The sequence below is a fragment of the Myotis lucifugus genome, unplaced genomic scaffold, assembly GCF_000147115.1.
Source record: "Myotis lucifugus unplaced genomic scaffold, Myoluc2.0 scaffold_845, whole genome shotgun sequence".
Lineage (NCBI taxonomy): Eukaryota > Metazoa > Chordata > Mammalia > Chiroptera > Vespertilionidae > Myotis > Myotis lucifugus.
Genome location: NW_005871893.1, coordinates 14729 through 37236, shown reverse-complemented (window position 1 = coordinate 37236; position 22508 = coordinate 14729). Strand labels below are relative to the sequence as shown.

The 22508-nt window shown below is 57.6% G+C and overlaps 5 protein-coding genes across 9 annotated transcripts in view; 4 read left to right on the top strand and 1 right to left on the bottom strand.

Annotated features, from left to right (window-relative positions):
* The first annotated feature begins 79 nt into the window (after nt 1-79).
* Nucleotides 80-5949, top strand: KCNK4 (potassium two pore domain channel subfamily K member 4). Its single transcript, XM_006106535.3, is given in 6 exon segments — nt 80-343; nt 3575-3698; nt 3824-3984; nt 4135-4321; nt 4799-4938; nt 5569-5949. Coding segments are annotated over 6 exon segments (1185 nt in total). The 5' UTR covers nt 80-151.
* Nucleotides 5950-6549: 600 nt separating this feature from the next.
* Nucleotides 6550-10867, top strand: CATSPERZ (catsper channel auxiliary subunit zeta). Of its 2 annotated transcripts, XM_006106536.3 has the most exons (5): nt 6550-6635; nt 7697-8012; nt 9539-9618; nt 9822-9888; nt 10623-10854. In XM_006106536.3, the coding sequence occupies exons 1-5, from the start codon at nt 6615-6617 to the stop codon at nt 10727-10729; spliced, it is 591 nt and encodes a 196-aa protein (XP_006106598.1). In that variant the 5' UTR covers nt 6550-6614; the 3' UTR covers nt 10730-10854. The 2 variants fall into 2 exon arrangements, with proteins under 2 accessions (XP_006106598.1, XP_023603121.1); XM_023747353.1 differs by lacking the exon at nt 6550-6635 and having other exon boundaries at nt 7401-7857; nt 10400-10867.
* Nucleotides 10868-11027: 160 nt separating this feature from the next.
* ESRRA (estrogen related receptor alpha) lies at nt 11028-20078 on the top strand. Of its 4 annotated transcripts, none has more exons than XM_014448521.2 (7): nt 11028-11047; nt 13196-13532; nt 17279-17395; nt 17558-17686; nt 18086-18253; nt 18351-18620; nt 19040-20078. In XM_014448521.2, the coding sequence occupies exons 2-7, from the start codon at nt 13208-13210 to the stop codon at nt 19297-19299; spliced, it is 1269 nt and encodes a 422-aa protein (XP_014304007.1). In that variant the 5' UTR covers nt 11028-11047; nt 13196-13207; the 3' UTR covers nt 19300-20078. The 4 variants fall into 4 exon arrangements, with proteins under 4 accessions (XP_014304007.1, XP_006106599.2, XP_023603119.1 ...); XM_006106537.3 differs by lacking the exon at nt 11028-11047 and adding an exon at nt 11554-11757; XM_023747351.1 differs by lacking the exon at nt 11028-11047 and having other exon boundaries at nt 13396-13532; nt 17184-17395.
* Nucleotides 20029-21272, bottom strand: TRMT112 (tRNA methyltransferase subunit 11-2). Its single transcript, XM_006106539.3, has 4 exons — nt 20752-21272; nt 20556-20657; nt 20388-20477; nt 20029-20301 (listed from the first exon to the last, which is right to left on the bottom strand). The coding sequence occupies exons 1-4, from the start codon at nt 20827-20829 to the stop codon at nt 20194-20196; spliced, it is 378 nt and encodes a 125-aa protein (XP_006106601.1). The 5' UTR covers nt 20830-21272; the 3' UTR covers nt 20029-20193.
* Nucleotides 21273-21523: 251 nt separating this feature from the next.
* The window catches only part of PRDX5 (peroxiredoxin 5), a 3165-nt gene continuing 2180 nt past the window's right edge, over nt 21524-22508 (top strand). Inside the window, exon 1 of the mRNA XM_006106534.3 lies at nt 21524-21743. Within this exon, the coding sequence (XP_006106596.1) occupies nt 21579-21743 (165 nt within the window). The 5' untranslated portion in view covers nt 21524-21578. The remainder of the gene's footprint in view (nt 21744-22508) is intronic.

The following is a 22508-nucleotide window of genomic DNA, read 5'->3' as shown; positions in this document are numbered from 1 at the left end:
TGGGTGTGTAGGGGCTGGAGGAGGGCTGTTCATTGCCAGGTTATTGAATCCGAGATCCCTGGTTCTGCCCGCAGTGACCACAGCCCTCCCGAAGCCGCCTGCCCGGCCTCCCCACTCGGGCCGTGGACCTGGCCGGGCCCCTGGGCACGCCATGCGCAGCACCACACTCCTGGCTCTGCTGGCGCTGGTCCTGCTCTACCTGGTGATGGGGGCCCTGGCCTACCGGCCCTGGAGGAGCCCCTGGAGCAAGCAGGCCCAAAAGGAGCTGGGGGAGGTTCCGAGAGAAGTTCCTGCGGACCCCACCCATGTGTGAGCGGACGGGGACCTGGGGCTCCTCATCAAGGTGCGTGGGTGGTGAGAACCCCTTCAGCCGTCACCCGTCACCCCCTGGCACTAGCTGCATGCCCGTGGGGCCGTGTGCTGGGGTGCTGCTTCCAGACTGGGCCCCCAGAGGGGTGGGTGCAGGCAGGGAGCAGGTCTCTGTTTTCAATGTGATGTGTGTGGGGCACGTGCTCGCCTCGCTGTGCCTGGCGTTGGACTGTGCCCTGGACGGTGGAGGGGCGGAAGGAAGGAAGGAAGGAAGGAAGGAAGGAAGGAAGGAAGGAAGGAAGGGGCAAATGGCTGTAGCAATGAGATTGGCTACATTGTCACAGGTCTCACTCACTGGTTTAGGGTTACCAGATACAATTCAGGGCACCAGGTAAATGTGAATTCCAGCTAAACAAGGGGTAGTTTGTAAATATGACTCTGTCCCTGGCAGTATTTGTATTTGCTAAATCTGGCCAGCCCCGCACTGGCTCCTATACTTCCTTGGAGCCACATACACCTTAGAGAAGCCCAGGAACACTGCGAGCACCCTCCCCCAGGGAAGCGCACCTACAAGCACAGGCAGGTGGTTTTGGAGGCTTCCAGGCTCGCCTCCCCCTGTGCGTGCATTGTAAATGCGGTTAACACCCCTTTTCCCAGGACACGTGCTTATGCTGGAGAGCAGCGGTTCTCACCCTGTGAGTCTCAACCCCTTTGGGGGTCGAACGACCCTTTCACAGGGGTCGCCTAAGACCATCGGAAAACACATATATAATTACATATTGTTTTGTGATTAATCACTACGCTTTAATTATGTTCAATTTGTAACAATGAACATACATCCTGCATATCAGATATTTACATGACGATTCATAACAGTAGCAAAATTACAGTTACGAAGTAGCAACGAAAATAACTTTATGGTTGGGGGGTCACCACAACATGAGGAACTGTATGAAAGGGTCGAGGCATGAGGAAGGTTGAGAACCACTGCTGTAGAGGTTGGAGGGGAGGCAGCCAGGGACTAAAGTGCGGGCTTATCTTCTGGGGGACTGTCAGGCCACCTCTATGGCTTCCTCTGATTTCTGAGTCACTATCTTATTAAAAATCTAAGATTTAACTTCGATAAATGAGTGTTTATTACTTTAGTAGAGATTACTCCTCTTTCCCTGTCTGTTCTTTGGGAGGGAGGAGCCATCAGCCTGGAGGCCTCTGTGCTCCTGCGGATTCCCACTGTGGCAGGACCAGAGCAGAGATGAGGGTGGGGCAGGCCCAGGCAGCCTGACCTTGTCTCTGATGCATCTAGAATACTGAGAGAGAGAGAGAGAGAGAGAGAGAGAGAGAGAGAGAGAGAGAGAGGCTCAGAGAGGCCTGGGCAGGCGGAGAGTGTCTGACCAGACCACAGGGCAGAGGGAGGGAGGGAATCTGACCTATTTTATCTTCACAATGGAGTTACTTTTTTTCCTGAATAAAAAAGAAGTGAAGGAAGGGCAGAAGCTAGAAGGATGGGCAGCAGCTGCTCTATTTCTTTTCCACAATTAGCCATGCAGCAATCATGCCCTGCTGTGAACTAGGCGCTGTGCTAGACACCATAGTGAGCAGGGAGATGGACGTTGGGGCGGGACAGGTGCAAGCTGTGTCCTAGGGGATGTCACATCTGGGCAAGGGGACAGCTCCATGGACAGATCACTATAGAGTTCAGTGGGAAAGGCACCTTCCTCACTTCCTTCTTTGTTAACCGCCTGTTGCAGGCTGGGCCCTGGGCTAGGTGCTGGGGGCCTCTGGGAAGAGCTGGTAACTGAGATGAGGCGGGCGAGATGGGTGGAATGTAGAGATCTGTGGTTGGGTTCCAAGGGACTACAGGCAGAGGACCAGCACGGGCAAAGGCGTGGAAGCTGGGATGAAGGAAGAAATGAATAAATGGCTATAGAACTCAGATTTAGCAGATGCCTAGTCATTGGAAACAAAAATTAGAACACACAGGATGACAAAGGGTTTTTTCCCCCTTAAGTAGTGAATTTACCAGAAAAGTGTTGCAAAATAAATATTAAATCACTTTAAATCATATATTTCACTTCTTGTGAAATATCTTTCACTTTTTTCAATTTTTAAAAAAAATTATTATGACAGGAAATGAGGTCATCTCAGAAATTTGGGGTTAAGGTCACTTTAACTTGGGTTCCCAAATGGGAGCCCCCGGAGAGGAGACTGGGAAGGGTGGTGGGAGCCAGATTGCAAAGCGGCACAAAGCTGGGCTGGGATGCGGGACTCTGGGCTGCGGACGGCAGGGAGCTGTGGAGGATGTGGGGCCCCGGTTCAGGACAGTTAACTGGAAAGCGTCTTGCTAAGGAGGAGAGAGATGCGGTATGTGATCCCACTCTGCGCGCCTTGGGGAAGGGCCCCATCGCACCCCCCCTCATTGTGCTCCGACCTCTGTCTGATAGGGCGGGCACTCTCAAAACACAGACCCTGCCCTGCCTGGCAACAGGGACGGACGCAGGGCCATTGCATTAATTTAATTGTGTTTGCTGAGCACCTACTATGTCAGTGATGGCGAACCTGTTGAGCTCGGCGTGTCAGCATTTTGAAAATCCTAACTTAACTCTGTGCCGTGTCACATATAGAAATTGTTCGCATCACTGTACTATGTAGCGCAGGGGTTCGTGTGTCCACAGTCTACAAATGGGTCTACAAAATGGGGTGAAAATGTTGCTGGTATATGAACCTGCCTGGAGGGAGGGTCTCCAACTTTCCTCACAGTTTCTCAGGAAAGGGACTCAGACGCAGCTTCCGAGGGGAGTGGGCGTGGTGGGGTCTGGGGAAGCTGGAAGTCGAGGCACGGTCACTGCGTGGGCACACACAGCGCTTGCTTTGCTGTGAGTGCTCTAACTCTTCACAAGGACTTGATGTGGTAGGTGCCGTTAGCATCATCCCCGGGTAGATGTAGAAACAAAGGCACGGAGACTTAGCCGTGTTCACGTAGCACCAAGATTTGAAACCAGACGGTCTGGTCCCAGAGCCTGTGCTCTTGACCACTGTAAAATGGGAAATCTGTTGTGTGAAGTTAGGGGGCAGATAAATGTTTCTCAAACAATGTGGAGGTCAGACAACGTTGGGTCACCCCAACTGCAATATGTGTTCAAAGGGACTGCCTTTGGGAAGGCCAGAGGGGAAGGGAGACCTGGGAGGGGCAGAGGCTGGAGGGCCAGGGGGTGGCTAGGACAGGAGGGAAGGACTAAGGCTCCTCCTTCTGTGCCTTGTCCTGCAGGAGGTGGCTGATGCCCTGGGAGGGGGTGCAAACCCTGACATCAACGCAACCAGTCACAGCAACTACTCAGCCTGGGACCTGAGCGGCGCCTTCTTTTTCTCAGGCACCATCATCACCACCATCGGTGGGGGGGGGACTGGGCATGTGGAGGGGGCAAGGAGTGGCTGGGCTTTCTCTAGGGGGAAGGTGCAGGGGGGATAGGGAGGTGCCAGGCAGCCCCTAGATCTCCTGCTCGGCCCCTCTGCCCAGGCTATGGCAATGCCGCCCTGCGCTCAGATGCCGGTCGCATCTTCTCCATCATCTATGCTCTGGTGGGGATCCCACTGTTCGGGATCCTGCTGGCAGGGGTCGGGGACCGGCTGGGCTGCCCCCTGCGCCACGGCATTGGCCACATTGAAGCCATCTTCCTGGTGAGCTGCTCCACCCGTTTGTGTTGGGCTCAGGATACCTTTTCTACCGAGATGGCAGGAGCCTCCCACAGGCTCCCGGAGGAAGGGGTGTGGGGTGTGAGAGTGGAGGTTTGGGCCACTCGTGGGTCCTACCTATTGCCCTCCCTGCAGAAGTGGCACGTGCCCAAGGAGCTGGTGCGAATCTTATCGGCGTTGCTCTTCCTGGTGATCGGCTGCCTGCTCTTTGTCGTCACCCCCATGTTCGTGTTCTGCTACATGGAGGGCTGGAGCAAGCTCGAGGCCATCTACTTCGTGGTGGTGACGCTCACCACGGTGGGGTTCGGGGACTATGTGGCCGGTGAGGCCACCTTTCTTGTGCTGTACTTTCCCGCCCATGTTATTCCTCCCCAGGGGCTCTGCCCTCTTACTTCTCCCTCCAAATTCCACATGTGGCGTTTGTGCTCTCAAATGGGATGACCCCGCCCCCTCTATCCGCGCTGGGAATGCACCCTCACATTGCTGCACCGATGCAACACCTCGTGCACACTTACAGTCTTGCATGCCTGCGCCGCCATGCATGTTCACACGTATGTGAAGGTGCACCCTCACACATGCTCCCACTCTTGCACGTGAGCACTCCCACTCACATGCTCTTCTCTTACACACCTGCAGGTCCTGCACGCTCAGGTTGCATGCATTCACACATGCACAAACCCGCTGTCCTGGGAGAGCGGATCCCCTCACTGAGCTGGGGAGAGGGGCAGTGACGCAGTGGCTTCCCGGCTCAAAGCTGGCCCCACAACACCTTCTTTCTGCTCACCCCGTGGTATCCCAGGCGCCAACCCCAACCAGACCCACGCAGCCTATCAGCCGCTGGTGTGGTTCTGGATCCTGCTCGGCCTGGCCTACTTCGCCTCGGTGCTCACCACCATCGGGAACTGGCTGCGGGTAGTGTTCCGCCGCACGCGCGCAGAGGTAGGCGCCCCGGGTGGCCGCGCCTGCGCCCTGACGTCCGCGCTGCACCGGAGCAGTGGTTTGGCACCCCCTGCCTCCCTTCCAGAGTGTGGGCTCCTCCAGGCAGGGACTGAGTGCGCCCCCATATGCACCAGCCGGGGACAGGGGTGCAGGCGACTCCACCTCTGTTCTTGTGGGTAGGGCTGCCAGATTTACCAAAATACAATGCAGGCAGCCCAGTTAAAGGTGCATTCAGATAAGTAGCAAATAACATTTTAGTGTAAGTATGTCTCACATAGCGCACGGGACATACTTACACTACAATTTCATTTGTTGTCTGGAATTCGGACTTAATACGACCTGTGTTTTGTCACCCCACTCGTCGATGCCGGCAGGGGTGCTCGAAGGTCTCTGGGGGCCCAGGAGGGAGAGCTGGGATAAACCGGGGGGTTTCTAGAAGAACCCCGGATAAGGGGGCGCTTCGGCGATGAAGGAGGGGAAATGGTGCAGCGGGCGAGGGGGGCGGGGGAGGCGGGCTGAGGCAGGAGGGCCCGGGGAAGAGAGGAGCGACGCCTGGTTGGTGAAGGGCGGGCTCCGGGGAGCTGGGGGGTGGAGGACCCCGGGCTGAGGACTGCTCCCCCTGCCCCGCAGATGGGCGGCTTCACGGCACAGGCCGCCAGCTGGACCGGCACAGTGACGGCGCGGGTGACCCAGCGAGGCGGGTCCGTGGTGCCGCCGCCGCCGGAGAAGGAGCGGCCGCTCTCGCCTCCGCCGCCGTGCACTGCGCCCCGGGAGAAGACCTCCCCGCCCTCCCCATCCTCCCCGCCCACGGCCTCCGCGCCCTCGGCCTCAGCGCTGGATTACCCCAGCGAGAACCTGGCCTTCATCGACGAGTCCTCGGACACGCAGAGCGAGCGCGGCTGCGTGGTGCCCCGCGCGCCCCGGGGTCGCCGCCGCGCCCAGCACCCCGCCAGGAAGCCCTCGCGGCCCCGCGGCCCCGGGCGCCTCCGGGACAAAGACGTGCCCGTGTAGGGCAGGAGCGCCGGCCCGCAGAGGCTGCGTTCTGGCTCGTCCCCTGCATGCGTTGCCTGGTTGACCCAAGTGCCTGTGCGACCGGCCAGGTGGCGTGCCTGGCACCCCGGCTCCTGGCCCCTCCTCCCTCCGTTCATTTCCAGCCCCCAAGGGTCCCCGTCTCCTGTCCGGGCCGGACCGTCCCCCACGCCTCCCAGCTGAGCCTCGGAGCCCGCATCAATAAAGGAAAAAGTCCGCCGCTGCGGGCGTGCGCGCTCCCAGGGCGCGAGTGGGGGCGCGAGTGCTGGCGTCGGGGCGCTCCCTGGCGAGTCAGGCTTCCGTGACTCTCGGCACCCACGTCGGGTCGGGCAGGGCACCGCACCCTCGGCCGCGATCGGCCCGCGTCGCTGCGTGGAGGCCAGCAAGCAGGGGCGCGCGGCGGAACCTGCCAGATGGGCTGTGCGTCTCCAACACCAGCACAGCCTTAGGGGTGCGGGGGTGGGTGGGGGGAGAAATAATTGTGTCAAGTGTGGAGGGCTGCAGCTTGACCACTTCCTGCACGAGACCCTCGTCGCCATTCCAGAACGCGACCCCGCCCCTCCCCCTTCCCGGAGCGCGACTCTCCCCCCTCCCCCCTCCCCGCCATCCGCGAGGCCTGTGGCGACTGGGTCCGTTGGGGCAGAACCATGGAGGAAAAGCCTTTCAAAGTAAGAACTCTTCCTGGGCCCCTCATCCTGTCAGCCCCCAGACTCATTCAACGTGGGCCCTGGCTGTCCTCTCACGCCCCCCACCCCCCAGCTCCCAACAGTCCCCACGTGGCTGCCCCAGCCTGCTTTCCTCCCTCCCCATCCTCCCTCCCCAATTCCCCGGGACCCTGGGCTTTCCTTGTTTTTATTTATTTATTTATTTATTTATTTTTATTTTATTGGGGTGATATTGGTTAATAAAAGTATATAGGTTTCAGGTGTACAATTCTATAATACAGGATCTGTACGCCTGAAACCTGTATACTTGTATTAAGTCTCCTTCCATCACCATTTGTCCCTCCTATACCCTCTCCTACTGCCCCAGCCCCCTTTCCTGCTGGTAATCACCAGACTGTTGTAGGTGTCTATGAGTTTTGTTGTTGTTGCTTTTGCTTAATCCTTCACCTTTTTCACCCAGCTCTGAGCTCCCCTGCCCCGGCCCCAGCTGTCAGTCTGTTCTCTATCTATGAATCTATCTGTATTTTGTTTATTAGTTTATTTTGTTTATTAGATTCCACATATGAATGAAATCATATGGTGTTTGTCTTTCTCTGACTGGCTTATTTCACTTAGCATAATGCTCTCCAGGTTGATCCATGCTGTGGCTAATGGTAAGATTCCCTCCCCCTTTTTAACGGCCAAGTAGTATTCCATTGCGTACATGTACCACAGCTTTTTTATCCCCTCATACGTGCTGCTTCCAAACCTTGGCTATTGTAAATAACGCTGCAATGAACATAGGGGTGCATATATTCTTTCAAAGTAGTGTTTTGGGTTTATTTGGATATATTCCAAGAAGTGGAATTGCTGGGTCATAAGGTAGTTTCATTTCTAATTTTCGGAGGTAATTCCATAATGTTTTACACAGTGGCTGCACCAATCTGCATTCCCCCCAACAGTGCACGAGGGTTCCCTCTTCTCCACATCCTCACCAACACGCCAACACTCATTGTTTGTTGATTTCTTGATGATAGCCATTCTGACAGGTGTGCTGGGCTTTCCTTGTTGTATGTGGTCCACAGGCATTGGCCAAGAATGACTCAGTCAAGTTAAGCTCGAAGAGTGACATCCGGAATCTGTGGACCAAGGCCACGCTGTCGCAGCCCAAGCTGCATGGGCTGACAAACGTCTATGAGGACTCTGACCAGGAGGACAGCAGCTCCAGGAACAAGCCTGGCCAGTGGTACAGACGGAAGACCGACCCTGGGAGAGCCTCGGGAAAATGGGATGACAGAAATAAAGGCAGCATCCCGCAGGGGGAACTCAATGGCCCCACCTTGGAGCAGAGCCCCAACAGCTTCCAGAGAAACCATGTAGAAGGGGTCCAGGATTCCGGGGGTCAGTGTGGCTTCATCACGCTGTGGGCGCCCACAGGGCGGGGGGCTGGCCAGGACCCCAATGTCTGTTGGTGTAAAATGCGGGGAAGCTGTAGGACCCAAGTTTCTAGGGTTCCCTGAGTGGGGCGCCTGGGCTAATCTTTCTCGCTTAATAAACCAGACATTCTTGGAGCGCCCCCTACTGGGAAGGCACCAGACACGATCCTGTGGCCAGGCCACACCAGGTCCCAGAGAGGCACGCAGGCAAATGCTCAAAGGCCGTGTGTCCTTAGGACTGTGCTTTTATTTTATTTTATTTTTTAAAATATATTTTATTGATTTTTTACAGAGAGGAAGGGAGAGAGATAGAGAGTCAGAAACATCGATGAGAGAGAAACATTGATCAGCTGCCTCCTGCACACCTCCTACTGGGGATGTGCCCGCAACCCAGGTACATGCCCTTGACCGGAATCGAACCTGGGACCTTTCAGTCCGCAGGCCGATGCTCTATCCACTGAGCCAAACCGGTTTCGGTAGGACCGTGCTTTTAATGTAATCACCAGGAGAGTTGAGAGGAAGAAGTTAATTTCTTGTCGGTGGGTTTTCGAGGGTTGAGGAGGTGCCTGTCATTTATGTAGTCATTGGTGATGATTTTTAAGTACCTACTTCATGCTGGTCACTTTTGGGGATTTTTCTCTCTCTTCTCCCCCCCCCCTCCCCCCAGCGCTTCATCAGATAATTGGAACTGATAGCAATATAATGACTGCCGCTGATTGAGCTCTTGTGGTGTGCAGGCATTGGGCTTCCCTCGTGCCAGTGTGATCGATCAGCTTTAAATTTCATCACCTCCATAAGGGGTTATTCTTTTTATTTTCCTTCCTTTTTAAATATGTTTTTATTGATTTCAGAGAGAAGGAGGGAGAGGGAAAGTGGGATGGAAACATCAATGATGATTGGCTGCTTCCTGCATGCCCCCTCCTGAGGATCGAGCCCACAACCCGGGCATGTGCTGCTGGTTCATGGGTCGACACTCAACCACTGAGCCACAATGACCAGGCTATTCTTTTTTTTTTTTTAATTATTCATTTGAAAAATATTATTGATTTGAGAGAGACAGAAAAAGAGAGCGAGAGAAAGAGAGAAATACTGACTTGTTTCATTGGTTGATTCTTGTATGTACCCTCACCAGGGATTGAACCCACAATCTTGGTGTATTGGAATGATGCTCTAACCAACTGAGCTACCCGGCCAGGGCCAGGGGTTATTCTTATTACCCCATTTTACAGATGAAGAACCTGAAGGTCAGAAAGTTTCAGTCACTGGCTCTAAGTGTCACACAGTGGGGCAGTCAGAACTAGAACCTTGGTGGGTGAGATAATAAAGCCAAGGTCTGGAAACCACTGTCCCATGCCGTTTCCTGCTACGGTGGCACCTGGAGCTGCTCTCTGAAGGCCACTGTCCCTGCCAGAGGCCAGCCCACACAGCTCCTCTGTTCTAGAAAGACCCAGCAGCCTGCAGATGGCTGATGTCTCTTTTCTCTTGTCCCAGAATTGGATTCCTCGGTGTCATCACTCAATATCATGAAGCACACGCACCACCGAGCCTACTGGGAGGAACAGCAGGACAGGGTTAGAGGCGCCAGGGAGACTGGGGATTTCAGTGGGATGGGGAATGGGCAACTTGGGGTTTACGGATGAAGGGGGTGGGTGGTCTGTAGGGTGGAGGGGCAGGCAGCTTGGTTGGGCATCTTGGGCTGCAGGCAGCAGGTGGGGCATTTCAGCTGTGGGCAGCTGGGGTCCCTTGGACATCAAGCCTCTTGCTGCCTCTTCAGCTGCCACTGCCCCTGATGGATCTCATGGAGAATGAAGCTCTGGAAATCCTCACCAAAGCCCTCCAGGGTGAGTCCCTCCCCCAGCTCCCAGGAGCCCATAGGGGATTTTGCAGGGTTTGAGCCCCTGGCAGTGGAATTTCAGGATGTGACTGCCTTGTCAGATTCTCTGACCACTCACAAATATTATAAGAGCCCCACAGAAAGCAAAAAGTTGGGGGACAGGACAAGGGAGACCAGTGGGGAAACCATGGGGCCAATGTGAGGGGCTGGGCTCCAGTTTAAGTGCTGCCCCCCTCTAGCTGACGGCTTTCCTAAGGCGATTTCTCCATCTGCCCAGGGGGGATGAGTCTCTGTGCGGCCTCGGCCCCTTCCCTGATTGATGTCAAGAGCCTTTGGACAGTAGATGGTTTGGGTAAACCTCCCCTGGTTTGCCCCGTTTATGGAATGAGGGGTAGGGACTGGCTAATGGCTAACGGTGAGTGCTCCAGAAGGTGTCCAAAAAGCTGCCGCTGTCCAAGATCAGGCCGGCAACATTTTCTTTACTCTTGCTCTCATTCATCCTCCACGTCCATATCCAGTCCTGCTCCGCATCCCCCACCTATTTGGAGCACAGGACTGGCAACAAAACCGCCAGGGCCCAGCGCCTCGGAGATCCAAAGTTCCCCAAACTGACACAGCCCGGAGCCCTGAGAGCTCCTGTCAACCCAAGTCACCCGTCCTGCCTCCAGCCACACAGGTGGCACCTGCTGCCGGGGGAGGTAACGCCCCTCTAACTGCCCTGAGCGGAGCTCTCTCCTCCAGGCTACCGCGCGGCCATCGGCAAGGATCACATTCTGACCAATCAGCTGCAGCGAAAAATCGAGGCTATCCAGAAGCGGAGCAGGAGGCAACTCGTCCCGGAGCCCTGAGAGCACCGCCTCAGGCTCGAGTGACTGCCCACCTCCGGCCCCGGCCCCGGTCCTGCGCGGAGACCCAAACCCGACCCTATCCATGTGGAATTTGAACCCTAGAGAAATAAAAGTCTGTGCAAGGTCTGTGAGTCAGTGCGTGGCTGTCTGCGTGAGGCGGACGCACGTGGCCCCGCCTTTCCCCATGACCTTCACTCGGTCACCGCAGTGACCTTGAGCGTTCTCTGTTGGGGCCATATCAGCTCCGCCTTCCCGGGACTCGAGATCCAGGACTTCGTGCATGTGGTCGGTCTGCTGCTCCCATCCCGGATTCCGCAGGTTTGAGGGGATGTTGGGCCTGCGGTCCAAGGGCCCCGACGGTGTTATCTGGGTTGGGGGGGAAAGGGAAAAAGGGAAAGTGGGCAGCACTTGCCTTCCATGCTAGGCCCCGCCCCTCATGCATATGCAGATTCGCTTCTCCGCTAGTCAGGCCTCTCATTTACATGTGTACGTGGTCTCTCGGGGCGCCTTCGCCCACTCCTCTCGCGCACAGCGCGCCCCGCCTCCTCCGTTTCGTAAAAGCGTTCTTGGCCCCACCCCCACCCGAGCCACTTCGCGTCTCCCCTGGTCACGCCCCCTCGGAGGCCCGTGCGCGAGTGCGCCGCCGTGGCTGGCGGCGACGGGGCGGGACCTCGCGAAAGCCCGCCCGCCGGCTTCGCCGGCTCTTCCCGACTCGTCCCGGCACCGAGGCGCTGCCTTCTCCACTTGTCTGATTAGCATAGGGCGCCAGGCCCCGCCCCCTGCTTTGCATGCGCACGGCCGGCCCCGCCCCCGCTGTCAGCTGGAGGAAGCGGAGTAGGAAGCGGCCGCGATGTCCTTTTGTGTCCTACAAGCCGCCGGCGGCGCCGCCGAGTGAGGGGACGCGGCGCGGCGGGGCGGCGCGGTCCGAGGAGGCGGCGGAGGAGGGGCCGCCAGCGGCCCCCGGCTTACCCCGGCGCTCCGGGCTGCTCGGCCCCCATGCCTGCCCGCCCGCCCAGCCGGAGCCCCAGGTCCGGGGGCGGAGGGGACCGCGGCTGGGGAGGTGGGCGGGAGGGGGCGGGGGCCATGTGCGAGCAGGGAGGCGGGCGGGGGGCGGGCTCCAGGCGGGGTCCAGCTCCGGGACCGGCCCGGGTCTCGATCGGGACCCGGTGGAGAAGCAGACGAGGTCAGGGTCCTGGCGGGATCTGCCGTCCAGGTCTTAGTGTGCCGGCCTGGGGCAGGGGCCGGCGTTGGCTCCGGCTGCGGGTCCTAAGCCAGGGTCGGGCTTGGACCTCGGATCCAGTCCTAGGGCAGGGTTCAGTCCGGCCCTGGAGCTTGCTAAGTCCCAGGGGCGGGCCGGGGTGGAAGATGGGGAGGGTTCCCTGTCGGGGAAGGGGCTTTGAAGACCACGTGGGGGCGCTCGTAGGGGCCTTGGGCCACCCTCCTCTCTGGGTCAAAGGTCACCGCACCGGCAGGGTAGAACTTCCTCCTCCTTGGCACTCCCCATTCACTTCCTGATAACCTGATAGAGGTCCCCCGCGGGCGGAGGGGGAGGAGAACGCTGCAACTTTAGGCAACTTCCCGTAGGTGTGCACGGGTTGGGGGGGCGGGGCGCCCCGAGGTGGAGGACTCTGCGGCAGCCGAGTGAACGTGCTGGCGGGTGGGGTGGGGGGGGATGTGCAAGGAGGTGGAGCCGCGCCGGTTGGTGTGCCTTGGAGTGGGCTTGCTGGGACCGGAGGGGGCAGTGTGTCAGGTGTGAAAGATCTGAATGTGTTTCCACGAGGGTCTGTGCCTGTTCGCGTGGGGGCAGGGGGAGCGTGTGAGTGTGTGATTATGAGTCTTGAGTGCGGTTTTGTTGATGAGGTATGCACTTGGGAGGAGTGAGTGAGCATGAATGAGAACGGGGCTTGGGAAAGGCCCTGTGTGAATGAGCATGCAGGACACCTGAGAGCCCAGGTGAGTGGGAGTGTGTGAGGGTGTGAACACACGTGTGTGAGCACATCCCACTGCCCTTGGGTTTGTGTACCTCTGTTTACGCTCTTGAATGGGGGAAGCACAGGTGAGAAGGAGAGCGAGTCCCTGTCGGGAGAAAATGGAGAGGGTATCCCATTTCTAGTCGAGGATTCCAGATGGAGTTGAAGGTCGTCTGGGGCCAAGATTACCCTGCCCCCTGGCCTGGGTAGGAGTAGGGGGTTTCTAAGTCTCCTGCAGGTTCCTCAATGGGACCGACTTGCTGTCAGTTACTGGCCCTGGAGGCTCTGGAGACTCTATTCCCATGGCAACAACTGGGGGAGGGGGAGGGGGGCCTTTTCATGGGCAGCCCTTCCTTGGACTCTGTACCTCCTCCTTCCCCCTCACTGATACTGGAAGCCTGGCCCCAGGCCTGGGGTTGGGCAACCAGGGTGGCAGGGTGTCTCTCCATCCCCCATCCCAGCACCTCCCTGTGACCTGACAGGTTTCTCCCCACAGGTGACCAGCGCCATGTCCAGCCAGGTGGTGGGCATTGAGCCTCTCTACATCAAGGCAGAACCGGCCAGCCCAGACAGCCCAAAGGGTTCCTCGGAGACTGAGACCGAGCCCCCGGTAGCCCTGGCCCCTGGCCCAGCTCCCGCTCGCCACCTTCCAGGCCACAAGGAAGAGGAGGATGGGGAGGGGGCTGGGCCTGGTGAGCAGGGTGGTGGGAAGCTGGTGCTCAGCTCCCTGCCTAAACGCCTGTGCCTGGTCTGTGGAGATGTGGCCTCGGGCTACCACTATGGTGTGGCATCCTGTGAGGCCTGCAAAGCCTTCTTCAAGAGGACCATCCAGGGTGAGCCCCTATCCCCACTTCTGTGCCCTTTGCCCTCTGGGCCTGGCACCACCCAATTGGTGCTAGACCCCCAGACTACCACTCGGGGTTGGCAGCCTGGTACTCCCAGCCCTCTTACCTCCGATGAATGCGCTTCCCCTTAAAAGTTATATAGAGCCACCAGGATGTGTTGAAAGATTGGATGTGGGATGTGGGCGAGGACTCAGGATGTCTCCTACGCTTCGTTTCTGGGTGTGACAGGCCCAGCACCGTCCACAGTGGCTCTGAAAAACTCGAGATAGCCTCTGCCTGCTCCTAAACTTTGTTCCTGCTTCTGGCAGCTACTGGCTTCTCACTAGCATAGAATACCCCCACTCCCCACCCCCAAAACAGCATCAGCACAGGTTTTTATAGCTGAGAGGGGCTACATCCTATGTCAGAACCTAACTTTATAATCTTCTTTAAATATATATATATATATATTATTGATTTTTTACAGAGAGGAAGGGAGAGGGATAGAGAGTTAGAAACATCGATGAGAGAGAAACATCGATCAGCTGCCTCCTGCACACCCCCTACTGGGGATGTGCCCGCAACCAAGGTACATGCCCTTGACCAGAATCGAACCTGGGACCTTTCAGTCCGCAGGCCGACGCTCTATCCACTGAGCCAAACCGGTTAGGGCCAGAACCTAACTTTAAAAAGACGATTAGGCATCCTGCTAATAGTCCTCAGGGGGTTTCTCTCACTCAGGAAAGCATATGAAAATGTGACTGAGCAAGGGGGCGAGGTAATAAGCAGTACTTGAGCTGTGCCTGTTACTTATATTTTTATGTAAACCTCTGGTTGCTTTGGGGCTATAACATGTATAGTTTTTTGAGGACATTTCTAGAGTACATTCCTGACCTGTTACCCCCACGGCAACCTACAAGGAGCCAGCAATATTGTAACTGAGGCCCAGTGAGGTTTTTAAAACTTTGTCCAAGTCCTAAAGGTAGAAAATGGCAGAACTAGGATTTGAACCTGGGTCAGTTCAGGTCCAGGGTCGAGCTCTTAAAAGCCAGACTGCTGCCTCTGCTTATTACTAATAACTGAACTTTGGTCAGGTGCCTCACGAATGATTGTGACATACAAGCCATTTTGACTTTGCCGTTGCCAACACCCATGAGTCCAAAACCTCTGTGCTCCCTTTGTTTCTGATGCCCAGGGAGCTAACAGGTTCAGATCCAGGTGTCTCTTGCCCACCCTGAGACCCTTCATTCTCTGCTGATTCAGTTGACAAACATTTATTGAGCCCTAGCCATAAATAATAATCACATTGATATTTAGGCGTTAGGAACCATGCTAAATGTGGTACTTCAGTTACCCCCCTTGAATTCTCACAACTCACCTTTATAAGAAGTACTGTTTCTATCACCCCAGTTTTACAGATGAGAAAACTGAGGCTTCGAGGGTTTGTTCAAGGTCACACAGTTGGTGTATGGAAGTGTCAGGATAGGCCCCAGGCAGCTGCCAGAGCCTTGACAAACCTGTGCTTTGCTGCCCTGGTCACTGTTCCAGACATGGGGACGTAGGCAGGACTGCGGGTCCTCAAACACTTCACATTCTAGCAGAGGGGAGAGGAAACAATGAATTGCACACAGTTGTTATAGTACAGCTGTGTGAGTGCCGAAGAGCTAGGAGCAGGGCGTGTACCAAGGAACCTGGCTGGGGCCCGGCCGGCGTGGCTCAGTGGTTGAGTGTCGACCTATGAACCAGGAGGTCATGGTTCGATTCCCAGTCAGGGCACATGCCCAGGTTGTGGGCTCGATCCCCAGTATGGGGCGTGCAGGAGGCAGCCGATCCATGATTCTCTCTCATCATTGATGTTTTTGTCTCACTCTCCCTCTCCCTTCCTCTCTGAAATTAATAAAAATATATATTTTTTAAAAAGATTAAAAAACATTAAAAAAAAAAAAAAAGAACCTGACTGGGTCTGGAGCCCTGGAGGGCTTCCCTGAGGAGGTGTCTTGAGCTGAGAGTGGAAGCCTGGGTAGGGTGTAGGAGAAACATGCTAAGGGCATATTGGCTGGTTGTGTCATTCAGCCCTTGAAGTAGTCCTGCGAGGTTGGGAGGGTGGCTGTCATGCACCAGTTATGAGTGCCCGCTAAGTGCCAGGCCTTTCCTTTCACGGGGACAGTCCTGGCCCCACGGAGCTCTCACTAAAGTCAGGAGACAGATGATAAAGAAGATAAATATGTACACAGGTAGCATATTCGATGGTGTGGAGAGCTGATGAGAAACGACCCAGCAGCGGCGAGCACCAGAGATGTCCACAGAGGGGCCGCGTGGCACCCTCCTCACCCTCGCAGGGTGGCCAGGGGAGGAGGAAGGGAGCTGTGGGCCCTGAGTTAGGGGCCTGGAGCCAGAACAGAGTACGAGGAGGAAGAGGGCAGAGGGGTGAGGAGCAGGGGTGCAGGCCTGAGGCCGCAGGGTTCACTGGGCTTTTACTCTGAGAAGGGAAATCACTGGAGGGTTTTGAGCAGGGGAGGGACAGGATCTAACTTAGGTTTGATAAGATGCCTCTGGCTGTCCGGTGGAGAGTAACTGAAACAGGCCAGGGCAGAGCAGGAGGCCATATTGGGAGGTAAAGCCCACCAGGATCAGTTGATGGGTTGGATTTGGGGTGGGAGACAGAATGAGAGATGTCTCCCAGGTGTCTGCGTGAGCAGCTGACGGATGGAGTTGCAGGTTTTGGAGGGGTACATCATGGGCTCCCTTTAGGACAGGTTAGGTTTGTGTGGCCTTCTAGACAGACACGCAAGGTGTCGAGGAGGCAGTGGGATGTGGGTCTAGAGTTTAGGCAGGTCTCGGCAGGACATAGAAATTTGAAAGCCCACGACTTAGGTACGATCAGCATGGGAATGAGTCAGTGGAGATGAGGTCTGAGGGCAGCCCTGAGGTTCTTCAATGGAAGGAGCACAGGGAGATGCACAGAGACCACAAAGTGGCCAGTGAGGTGGGATGAAAGCCAGGAGTGTGTCCTAAAAGCAAAAGAAGAGAAGTGTTTCAGAGTCCCTAGGTGTGATGCCACGGCCCGCGTGGCCTGGAGAAAGGGCTGACGCGCAAGCTAATACACAAGACAAGAAATACAAATTTGGAAATTATGGGGGAAGCCAGATGTGAACTTAATTCAAGTGACTAAGCCCCACTGAATCTCCGCACCCATCCCCTTTTCATTGACTAGAATACACAATTGCCTTTTAGGAATGCAAACAGGCATATCAAAGGTAATGTTTAGTAAACAGTGAAAGATCATCAGGTTAGGGGGGTTGCCTTTGGCCATTAAGTCAGCAGCAGGTAATAACATGCAGATATTCAGCCTTCTGAATATCAAAGCCCTATTCAGCCTTCTGACCATTGGCTTCCAGCACCCTCCTTTAGGCCATGGAAGATGAAGATGAGAATTGCCCATTAGAGGCAGCAATGGAGAGGCCATTGTAACCCTTGAAGAGAGCAGATGAGGGCAGGAGAGCCCAGAGATGTGGCTTGACAAGAGGCTTGGGCAGATGCAGCCTGACTCCCCTGGTCCCAGCCCTTCTCTTGCCCAGACAGGGGCCCCCAGCCCAGCAGCCATTCTCCTCACTGCCCCGGGCTTCCCTGCCCCACTCACGGCACTCCTGCTCTCCCCAGACCTGTGCTTGCCCGGGGAGTCAGGGCTCTCCTGTCTGCTGGGCCTCCTCCAGGCCCTGGGAGGCCGCCACTGGAGCCCTGCCTCTTCCTGGCAGGGAGCATCGAGTACAGCTGTCCGGCTTCCAATGAGTGTGAGATCACCAAGCGGAGACGCAAGGCCTGCCAGGCCTGTCGCTTCACCAAGTGCCTGCGAGTGGGCATGCTCAAAGAAGGTGAGTACGGGGAAGGAGCCTTGGCAAGGGTTGGGGGAGCTGGGCGCATGGGGCTGGAGAGGGCAAAGCCTGAGACGTTCTGGTGGAATGGATTGGGCAGGAGGGCTCTGTAGAGCAAGCCACCCCCAGCCTCTAGGACACAGCCCTGTCCTACAATTCAAGGGGTACGTCTGGACCGTGTCCGGGGTGGGCGACAGAAGTACAAGCGGCGACCAGAGGTGGATCCACTGCCCTTCCCAGGCCCCTTCCCTGCCGGACCCCTGGCAGTAGCTGGAGGCCCTCGGAAGACAGGTGAGCGTCTGTGGGTTCTTGGAGCTCTAGGGTCGGGATTGGGCTAGGACGTGAGAGGCCTATCTGGTGTCGTTCACTGAGGATAGTAGTTATTTTGGGCACTGGGACCCCACTTTTCCCTTCATCTATTCACTTATCCATTTTCCCCAAAAGACCTTTTTCTGTCAGTCCTGAGTAGTACAGCTGGGAACAGGGGAAGGTTTCCTAACACTCGGAACCTGTTCACAACAGACTGACTGCCCTGGGAGTTAGGCAGAGCCCTTCCTGGAGAAAGGTGTCTGAGCCCGATGACCAGTGGCTGCGGAGGAAAGCCACGGGGGGACTGACTCTGGGAGATGTTTGACTCCAAAGGGCCTGCAAAGTGATGAATTCCAGTGCCTCTTCCAACTGTCACTGCAGCCCCAGTGAATGCACTGGTGTCCCACCTGCTGGTGGTAGAGCCTGAGAAGCTGTATGCCATGCCCGACCCAGCGGGCCCTGACGGACACCTCCCAGCGGTAGCTACCCTCTGTGACCTCTTTGACCGAGAGATTGTGGTCACCATCAGCTGGGCCAAGAGCATCCCAGGTAAAGGGCCAGGGGATGCGGGCTCCCTGGGGCAGGCCACGCCAGGCCTGGCTCTGGTGCACCTGCTCAGCCAGGTGTGCTCCCCATGGTCCTCCAGGCTTCTCGTCACTGTCACTGTCGGACCAGATGTCAGTACTGCAGAGCGTATGGATGGAGGTACTGGTGCTGGGTGTGGCCCAGCGCTCACTGCCGCTGCAGGATGAGCTGGCCTTCGCTGAGGACCTGGTCCTGGATGAAGAGGGGGCACGAGCAGCTGGCCTGGGGGAACTCGGGGCTGCCCTGCTGCAGCTCGTGCGGCGATTGCAGGCCCTGCGGCTGGAGCGGGAGGAGTATGTCCTGCTGAAGGCCCTGGCCCTTGCCAACTCAGGTGAGTCTGGGTGGGTCCTGACAAGTCTCCAGAAGGCCCTCCATTACTCTACTGGTGGCACAGTCCCATTTTGCAGACAAGGAAATAGGCAGAGGAAAGAACAGTGACTTGCTGAAAGCCACTAAGCAAGGCAAGCGCAGGCCCAGGAACTGCACCTAGGACTTTGAACCCTAGTGCCATACTTACTGGAAAGGTGAACCACTGAGTGGGAGGGGAGTAGGGGGGACAAGAGGGCACCCTAGTTGAGGAAGGGTGGGCCCTGGCTCATGAGCACGAGCAGTGAGTGTTGTCTCAGTCAGTCAATCAACAAATCTGTGTCTGGCTCCTGTATAGGCTCCATCCCTCAGTGCCCAAACAGAGGCGGGCTCTCTCCTTCCTGGAGATGGTCCATGTCAACAGCTCTCTCCCACTCCTTGCAGACTCTGTGCACATTGAAGATGCTGAGGCTGTGGAGCAGCTGCGAGAAGCCCTCCATGAGGCCCTGCTGGAGTATGAAGCAGGCCGGGCGGGCCCCGGAGGGGGTGCTGAGAGGCGGCGGGCAGGCAGGCTGCTGCTTACACTACCACTCCTCCGCCAGACAGCGGGCAAAGTGCTGGCCCATTTCTATGGGGTGAAGCTGGAGGGCAAGGTGCCCATGCACAAGTTGTTCTTGGAGATGCTCGAGGCCATGATGGACTGAGGCAAGGGGTGGGCATGGGTGGGGGTGCTGGCAGGACCCGCCCAGCATGGGGTCAGCCCCAAGGGGGCAGAGCTGGGGTCAGTAGTGCCACAGCCTGCTGGCAGGGCCAAGGCAATACCATCAGTCCCTGGGAGCAGGCCCACGCCCTCCCCTCCCCCTTCTTCGGGGGTGTTAGAAGCTGGGAACACGTGTGCCCAGGCTCTGGGCACAGTGCTGCCCCTTGCAAGCCATAAGGTGCCCCCAGAGTGTAGGGGGTGCTGTGGAAGCCATAGGGGGCGGCAGGGGATGTGTGGGGGAGGGGGGCAGAAGCCTGATCTCAGGGAGGGAAGGGAGTGGAGGCCACAGTCTCCCAAAGGGTGATGCTTTTGCTGCTGCTTAATCCGACCCCCTCTCCAGAGCAGAGGGAAATTTGGAGAGCAAAGGCCCCTGCCCCCTTGGCTCCTCTCATCATTTGCATTGGGCATTCTGCCCCCCCCCCCCTTGAAGCAATAACTCCAAGCAGGCTCCAGCCCCTGGACCCCTGGGGTGGCCAGGGTCCCCCATCAGCTCCCACCCAGGCTCCTCAGGAGGTAGGGAGAGCACTGCCTCTATGCCCTGCAGAGCAATAACACTATATTTATTTTTGGGTTTGGCCAGGGAGGCGCAGGGACATGGGGCAAGCCAGGGCCCAGAGCCCTTGGCTGTACAGAGACTCTATTTTAATGTATATTTGTTGCAAAGAGAAACCGCTTTTGGTTTTGAACCTTTAATGAGAAAAAAATATATATCGAGCTCAAGAACACTGTGTGGCGTGTCACTGGGTCAAGAGCTGGGAATACACGTGACAAAACTAACCAACAGGATATACATAAAAACACACACGGTCACAGTATGAAAAACGAATGCCTGGCTCGATTAAGTCTCGGTTTCCTCCTCATTCAGCAGCATGTTGGGGATTCCGCGGGTGATGGGGAACACACGTCCAGACTCTGGGCACTGCAGGGTGCCCTCCACCACCTCCACCTGCGGGGAAGCGGGGAAGAGCTGAGCACTGGCAGCCTCCGGGTTATGGCTGTGCAGCCAGGAAGCAAGTGACAGCCGAGCCTCACCTCCAGCAGCACGTGGTGCATCTTCCTCAGAAACGTCTCATCTTGCTCATACCCCTGAGTCGGCCCTTTGGGCACCTCGGCCAGACGCAACTGTGGGCAAGAGGCCTAAATTATCTCTGGGCATCCCCAACCCTGGCCAGGGGCAAAGGGCTGGGGGATGGCCCTCACGTGATCGGCCGCCTCCAAAAGCGCCGCCCACTCCACTTTGGGTATCATCCGAGCCACGAATTCCGGGTTGAACTCCACCGGGACGACGCGGACCTCGGTAGCCTGCAGGGCGGAGGGGTTCGGTTGGGCAGGGATCCGAGCCTGGTTCCCCTATCCCTCCCGGGAGACCGGCGCCCGAGCGTCCCCCGTGCGGTACCTCGAGACGCAGCGGGAATCCACGGGGTCCCACCCCTCGCACGTGCGAGCTCAGCAAATTGTGGGTAAGCAGCTTCATGTCGCCGCAACACTCTTTCGCCGGCCGGAACCGGAAGGAGACAGGCACTCCGCTGCGTCACTTCCGGGGCCGCCTCTCTCCCTACCCTATTGCAGGGCGGGGAGGAGCGGAAGCGGCCGAAGTTGCTGGAACTTCTGGTGCTCGCGGCCGCGCAGGTCCTGCCAAGGCTTCCTCGCGTCCCGCGTGGCTACCGGAAGCATCCCGGCGGAGGTTGCCTCGGGCCGGCCCGGTGGTTTTGACTGAGCCAAACCTCCACTCGCTACAGATCATGTGCAGTGCTGGTCGTACGGAAGAAAGTCGCAATGCGGGGCCTTCGTTGAATGCGAAATAAGCGTGGAGCCGTCGGCGCCCGGAACCATCGGTGCCCGGAACCGTTGGCGCCTGCCCCTCGCTTTCGGTTAAGGAACCGTCACCCTGCCCCAGTCCGTTACTCAGGCGCGTCAAAACAACGTCGCCCCTCCTCGTATGCAAATAAGGCACCCGCGGCCGAAGGCTCCGCCCACCTGTCCAGCCCCAGCCCCAAATGCAAATAAGCCCGTCCTGCCAGCTCCGCCCCCATGCCCGCCCCCGCCCGCACTTTGGAGGCGGCCCACCCCGCGGCGGTCTGAGGCCCCGCCTTTTGCAGGTTTCGCTGCGGCACCGCGATCCAGGCCCGGCCTCCCGCGGCCGCTCGGGGGCGGAGGCGGGGGCGGGAGCGGGGGCGGTGCAGGGCTGTTGTGGCCTCAATACCAGGTGTGGGGCCGACCGGGATGTGCATCCTGGGCCGTCTCTCGGGCTCGATACTCGCTCGCGCGGTCGCCGTCCGTTGTGCGGCAGCAGCCGGAGGCGGAGGGTGCGTGGAAGGAGGCCTAGAGGGGACGCTCCGCCGAGCCCGCGGTTTCAGAAGCGCCGCTGTCGCTATGGCCCCGATCAAGGTGACCGCTGGCCCAGTCCGGCCAGGCCTGACCGCCTCTCCCCCCTCCCTCCATCTCTCCGAGGCCCTCCGTCCCTCCCGGCCGCCCTCTTTCCCTGCCCTGGGGACCGCTCTCCGCCGCCCCGGAGGCTCCTCCGCCGTCTGTCCCCCACATCCCCTCAACGAACCCCACCGTCCTCTCCAGTTTTAAGGGTTTCGCGCACCATCTCCCGAGACTGCCCCCGAGGCTCCCGAGCCTTCTCTCCCGCATTCACCGGACACCCTGCGATGGGGGCTCAACCCTTATCAGGCGATGGAGTAGCGTGGCCTCCCCCGCCTCCTGGGACCTCCTCTGCGCCAGGGACCCTTTCCACCCCATACACAACCCCCGCTGTACCCTCCTGCACGCTTTATCAGGATGTTATTGGGCCTCTCTCACCCCATCTTCTGAAACGTGTTGTCTCTTAGAGCCCTGCCATGCCTCCCCGTCCCACTCCACCCGCAGCTAATTCCAGCTTTAGCCGAGGTGTCACTCTCCTCCGGAACCAGCCCCAGCTCCTTGGAACTACCCCCCGCCCCCCCCCCCCCCCCAAGGGGGAAAACCCCCTGGTTCATCTTTTCCAAACCCCAATTTTTCCCTCCCCTTTTTGTTTCCCTCCCGGGCCCGTGAAGCCGCTCGAAAAGTCCCCAGGGAGGGGGGAGCTTTTCCCTTCAAGGAAAACACCTTTTTTTATTTATCCCCCCCCCATTGGTGCCCCCCCCCCCCCAAAAAAAAAAAAAAAAAAAA

Excerpts from the sequence above, each read along its gene's own strand:
- CATSPERZ (XM_023747353.1), top strand. The coding sequence starts at position 7,806 with ATGAGGACTCTGACCAGGAGGACAGCAGCTCCAGGAACAAGCCTGGCC. Across the intron at positions 7,858-9,538 it reads AGGAACAAGCCTGGCCAGTG|AATTGGATTCCTCGGTGTCA; the intron begins GTACAGACGGAA and ends CTCTTGTCCCAG. Across the intron at positions 9,889-10,399 it reads CCTCACCAAAGCCCTCCAGG|TCCTGCTCCGCATCCCCCAC; the intron begins GTGAGTCCCTCC and ends GTCCATATCCAG.
- ESRRA (XM_014448521.2), top strand. The coding sequence starts at position 13,208 with ATGTCCAGCCAGGTGGTGGGCATTGAGCCTCTCTACATCAAGGCAGAA. Across the intron at positions 17,687-18,085 it reads TGGAGGCCCTCGGAAGACAG|CCCCAGTGAATGCACTGGTG; the intron begins GTGAGCGTCTGT and ends CTGTCACTGCAG. Across the intron at positions 18,621-19,039 it reads CCTGGCCCTTGCCAACTCAG|ACTCTGTGCACATTGAAGAT; the intron begins GTGAGTCTGGGT and ends CACTCCTTGCAG.
- TRMT112 (XM_006106539.3), bottom strand. The coding sequence starts at position 20,829 with ATGAAGCTGCTTACCCACAATTTGCTGAGCTCGCACGTGCGAGGGGTG. Across the intron at positions 20,658-20,751 it reads GATTCCCGCTGCGTCTCGAG|GCTACCGAGGTCCGCGTCGT; the intron begins GTACCGCACGGG and ends TCCGCCCTGCAG. Across the intron at positions 20,478-20,555 it reads TTTTGGAGGCGGCCGATCAC|TTGCGTCTGGCCGAGGTGCC; the intron begins GTGAGGGCCATC and ends TCTTGCCCACAG.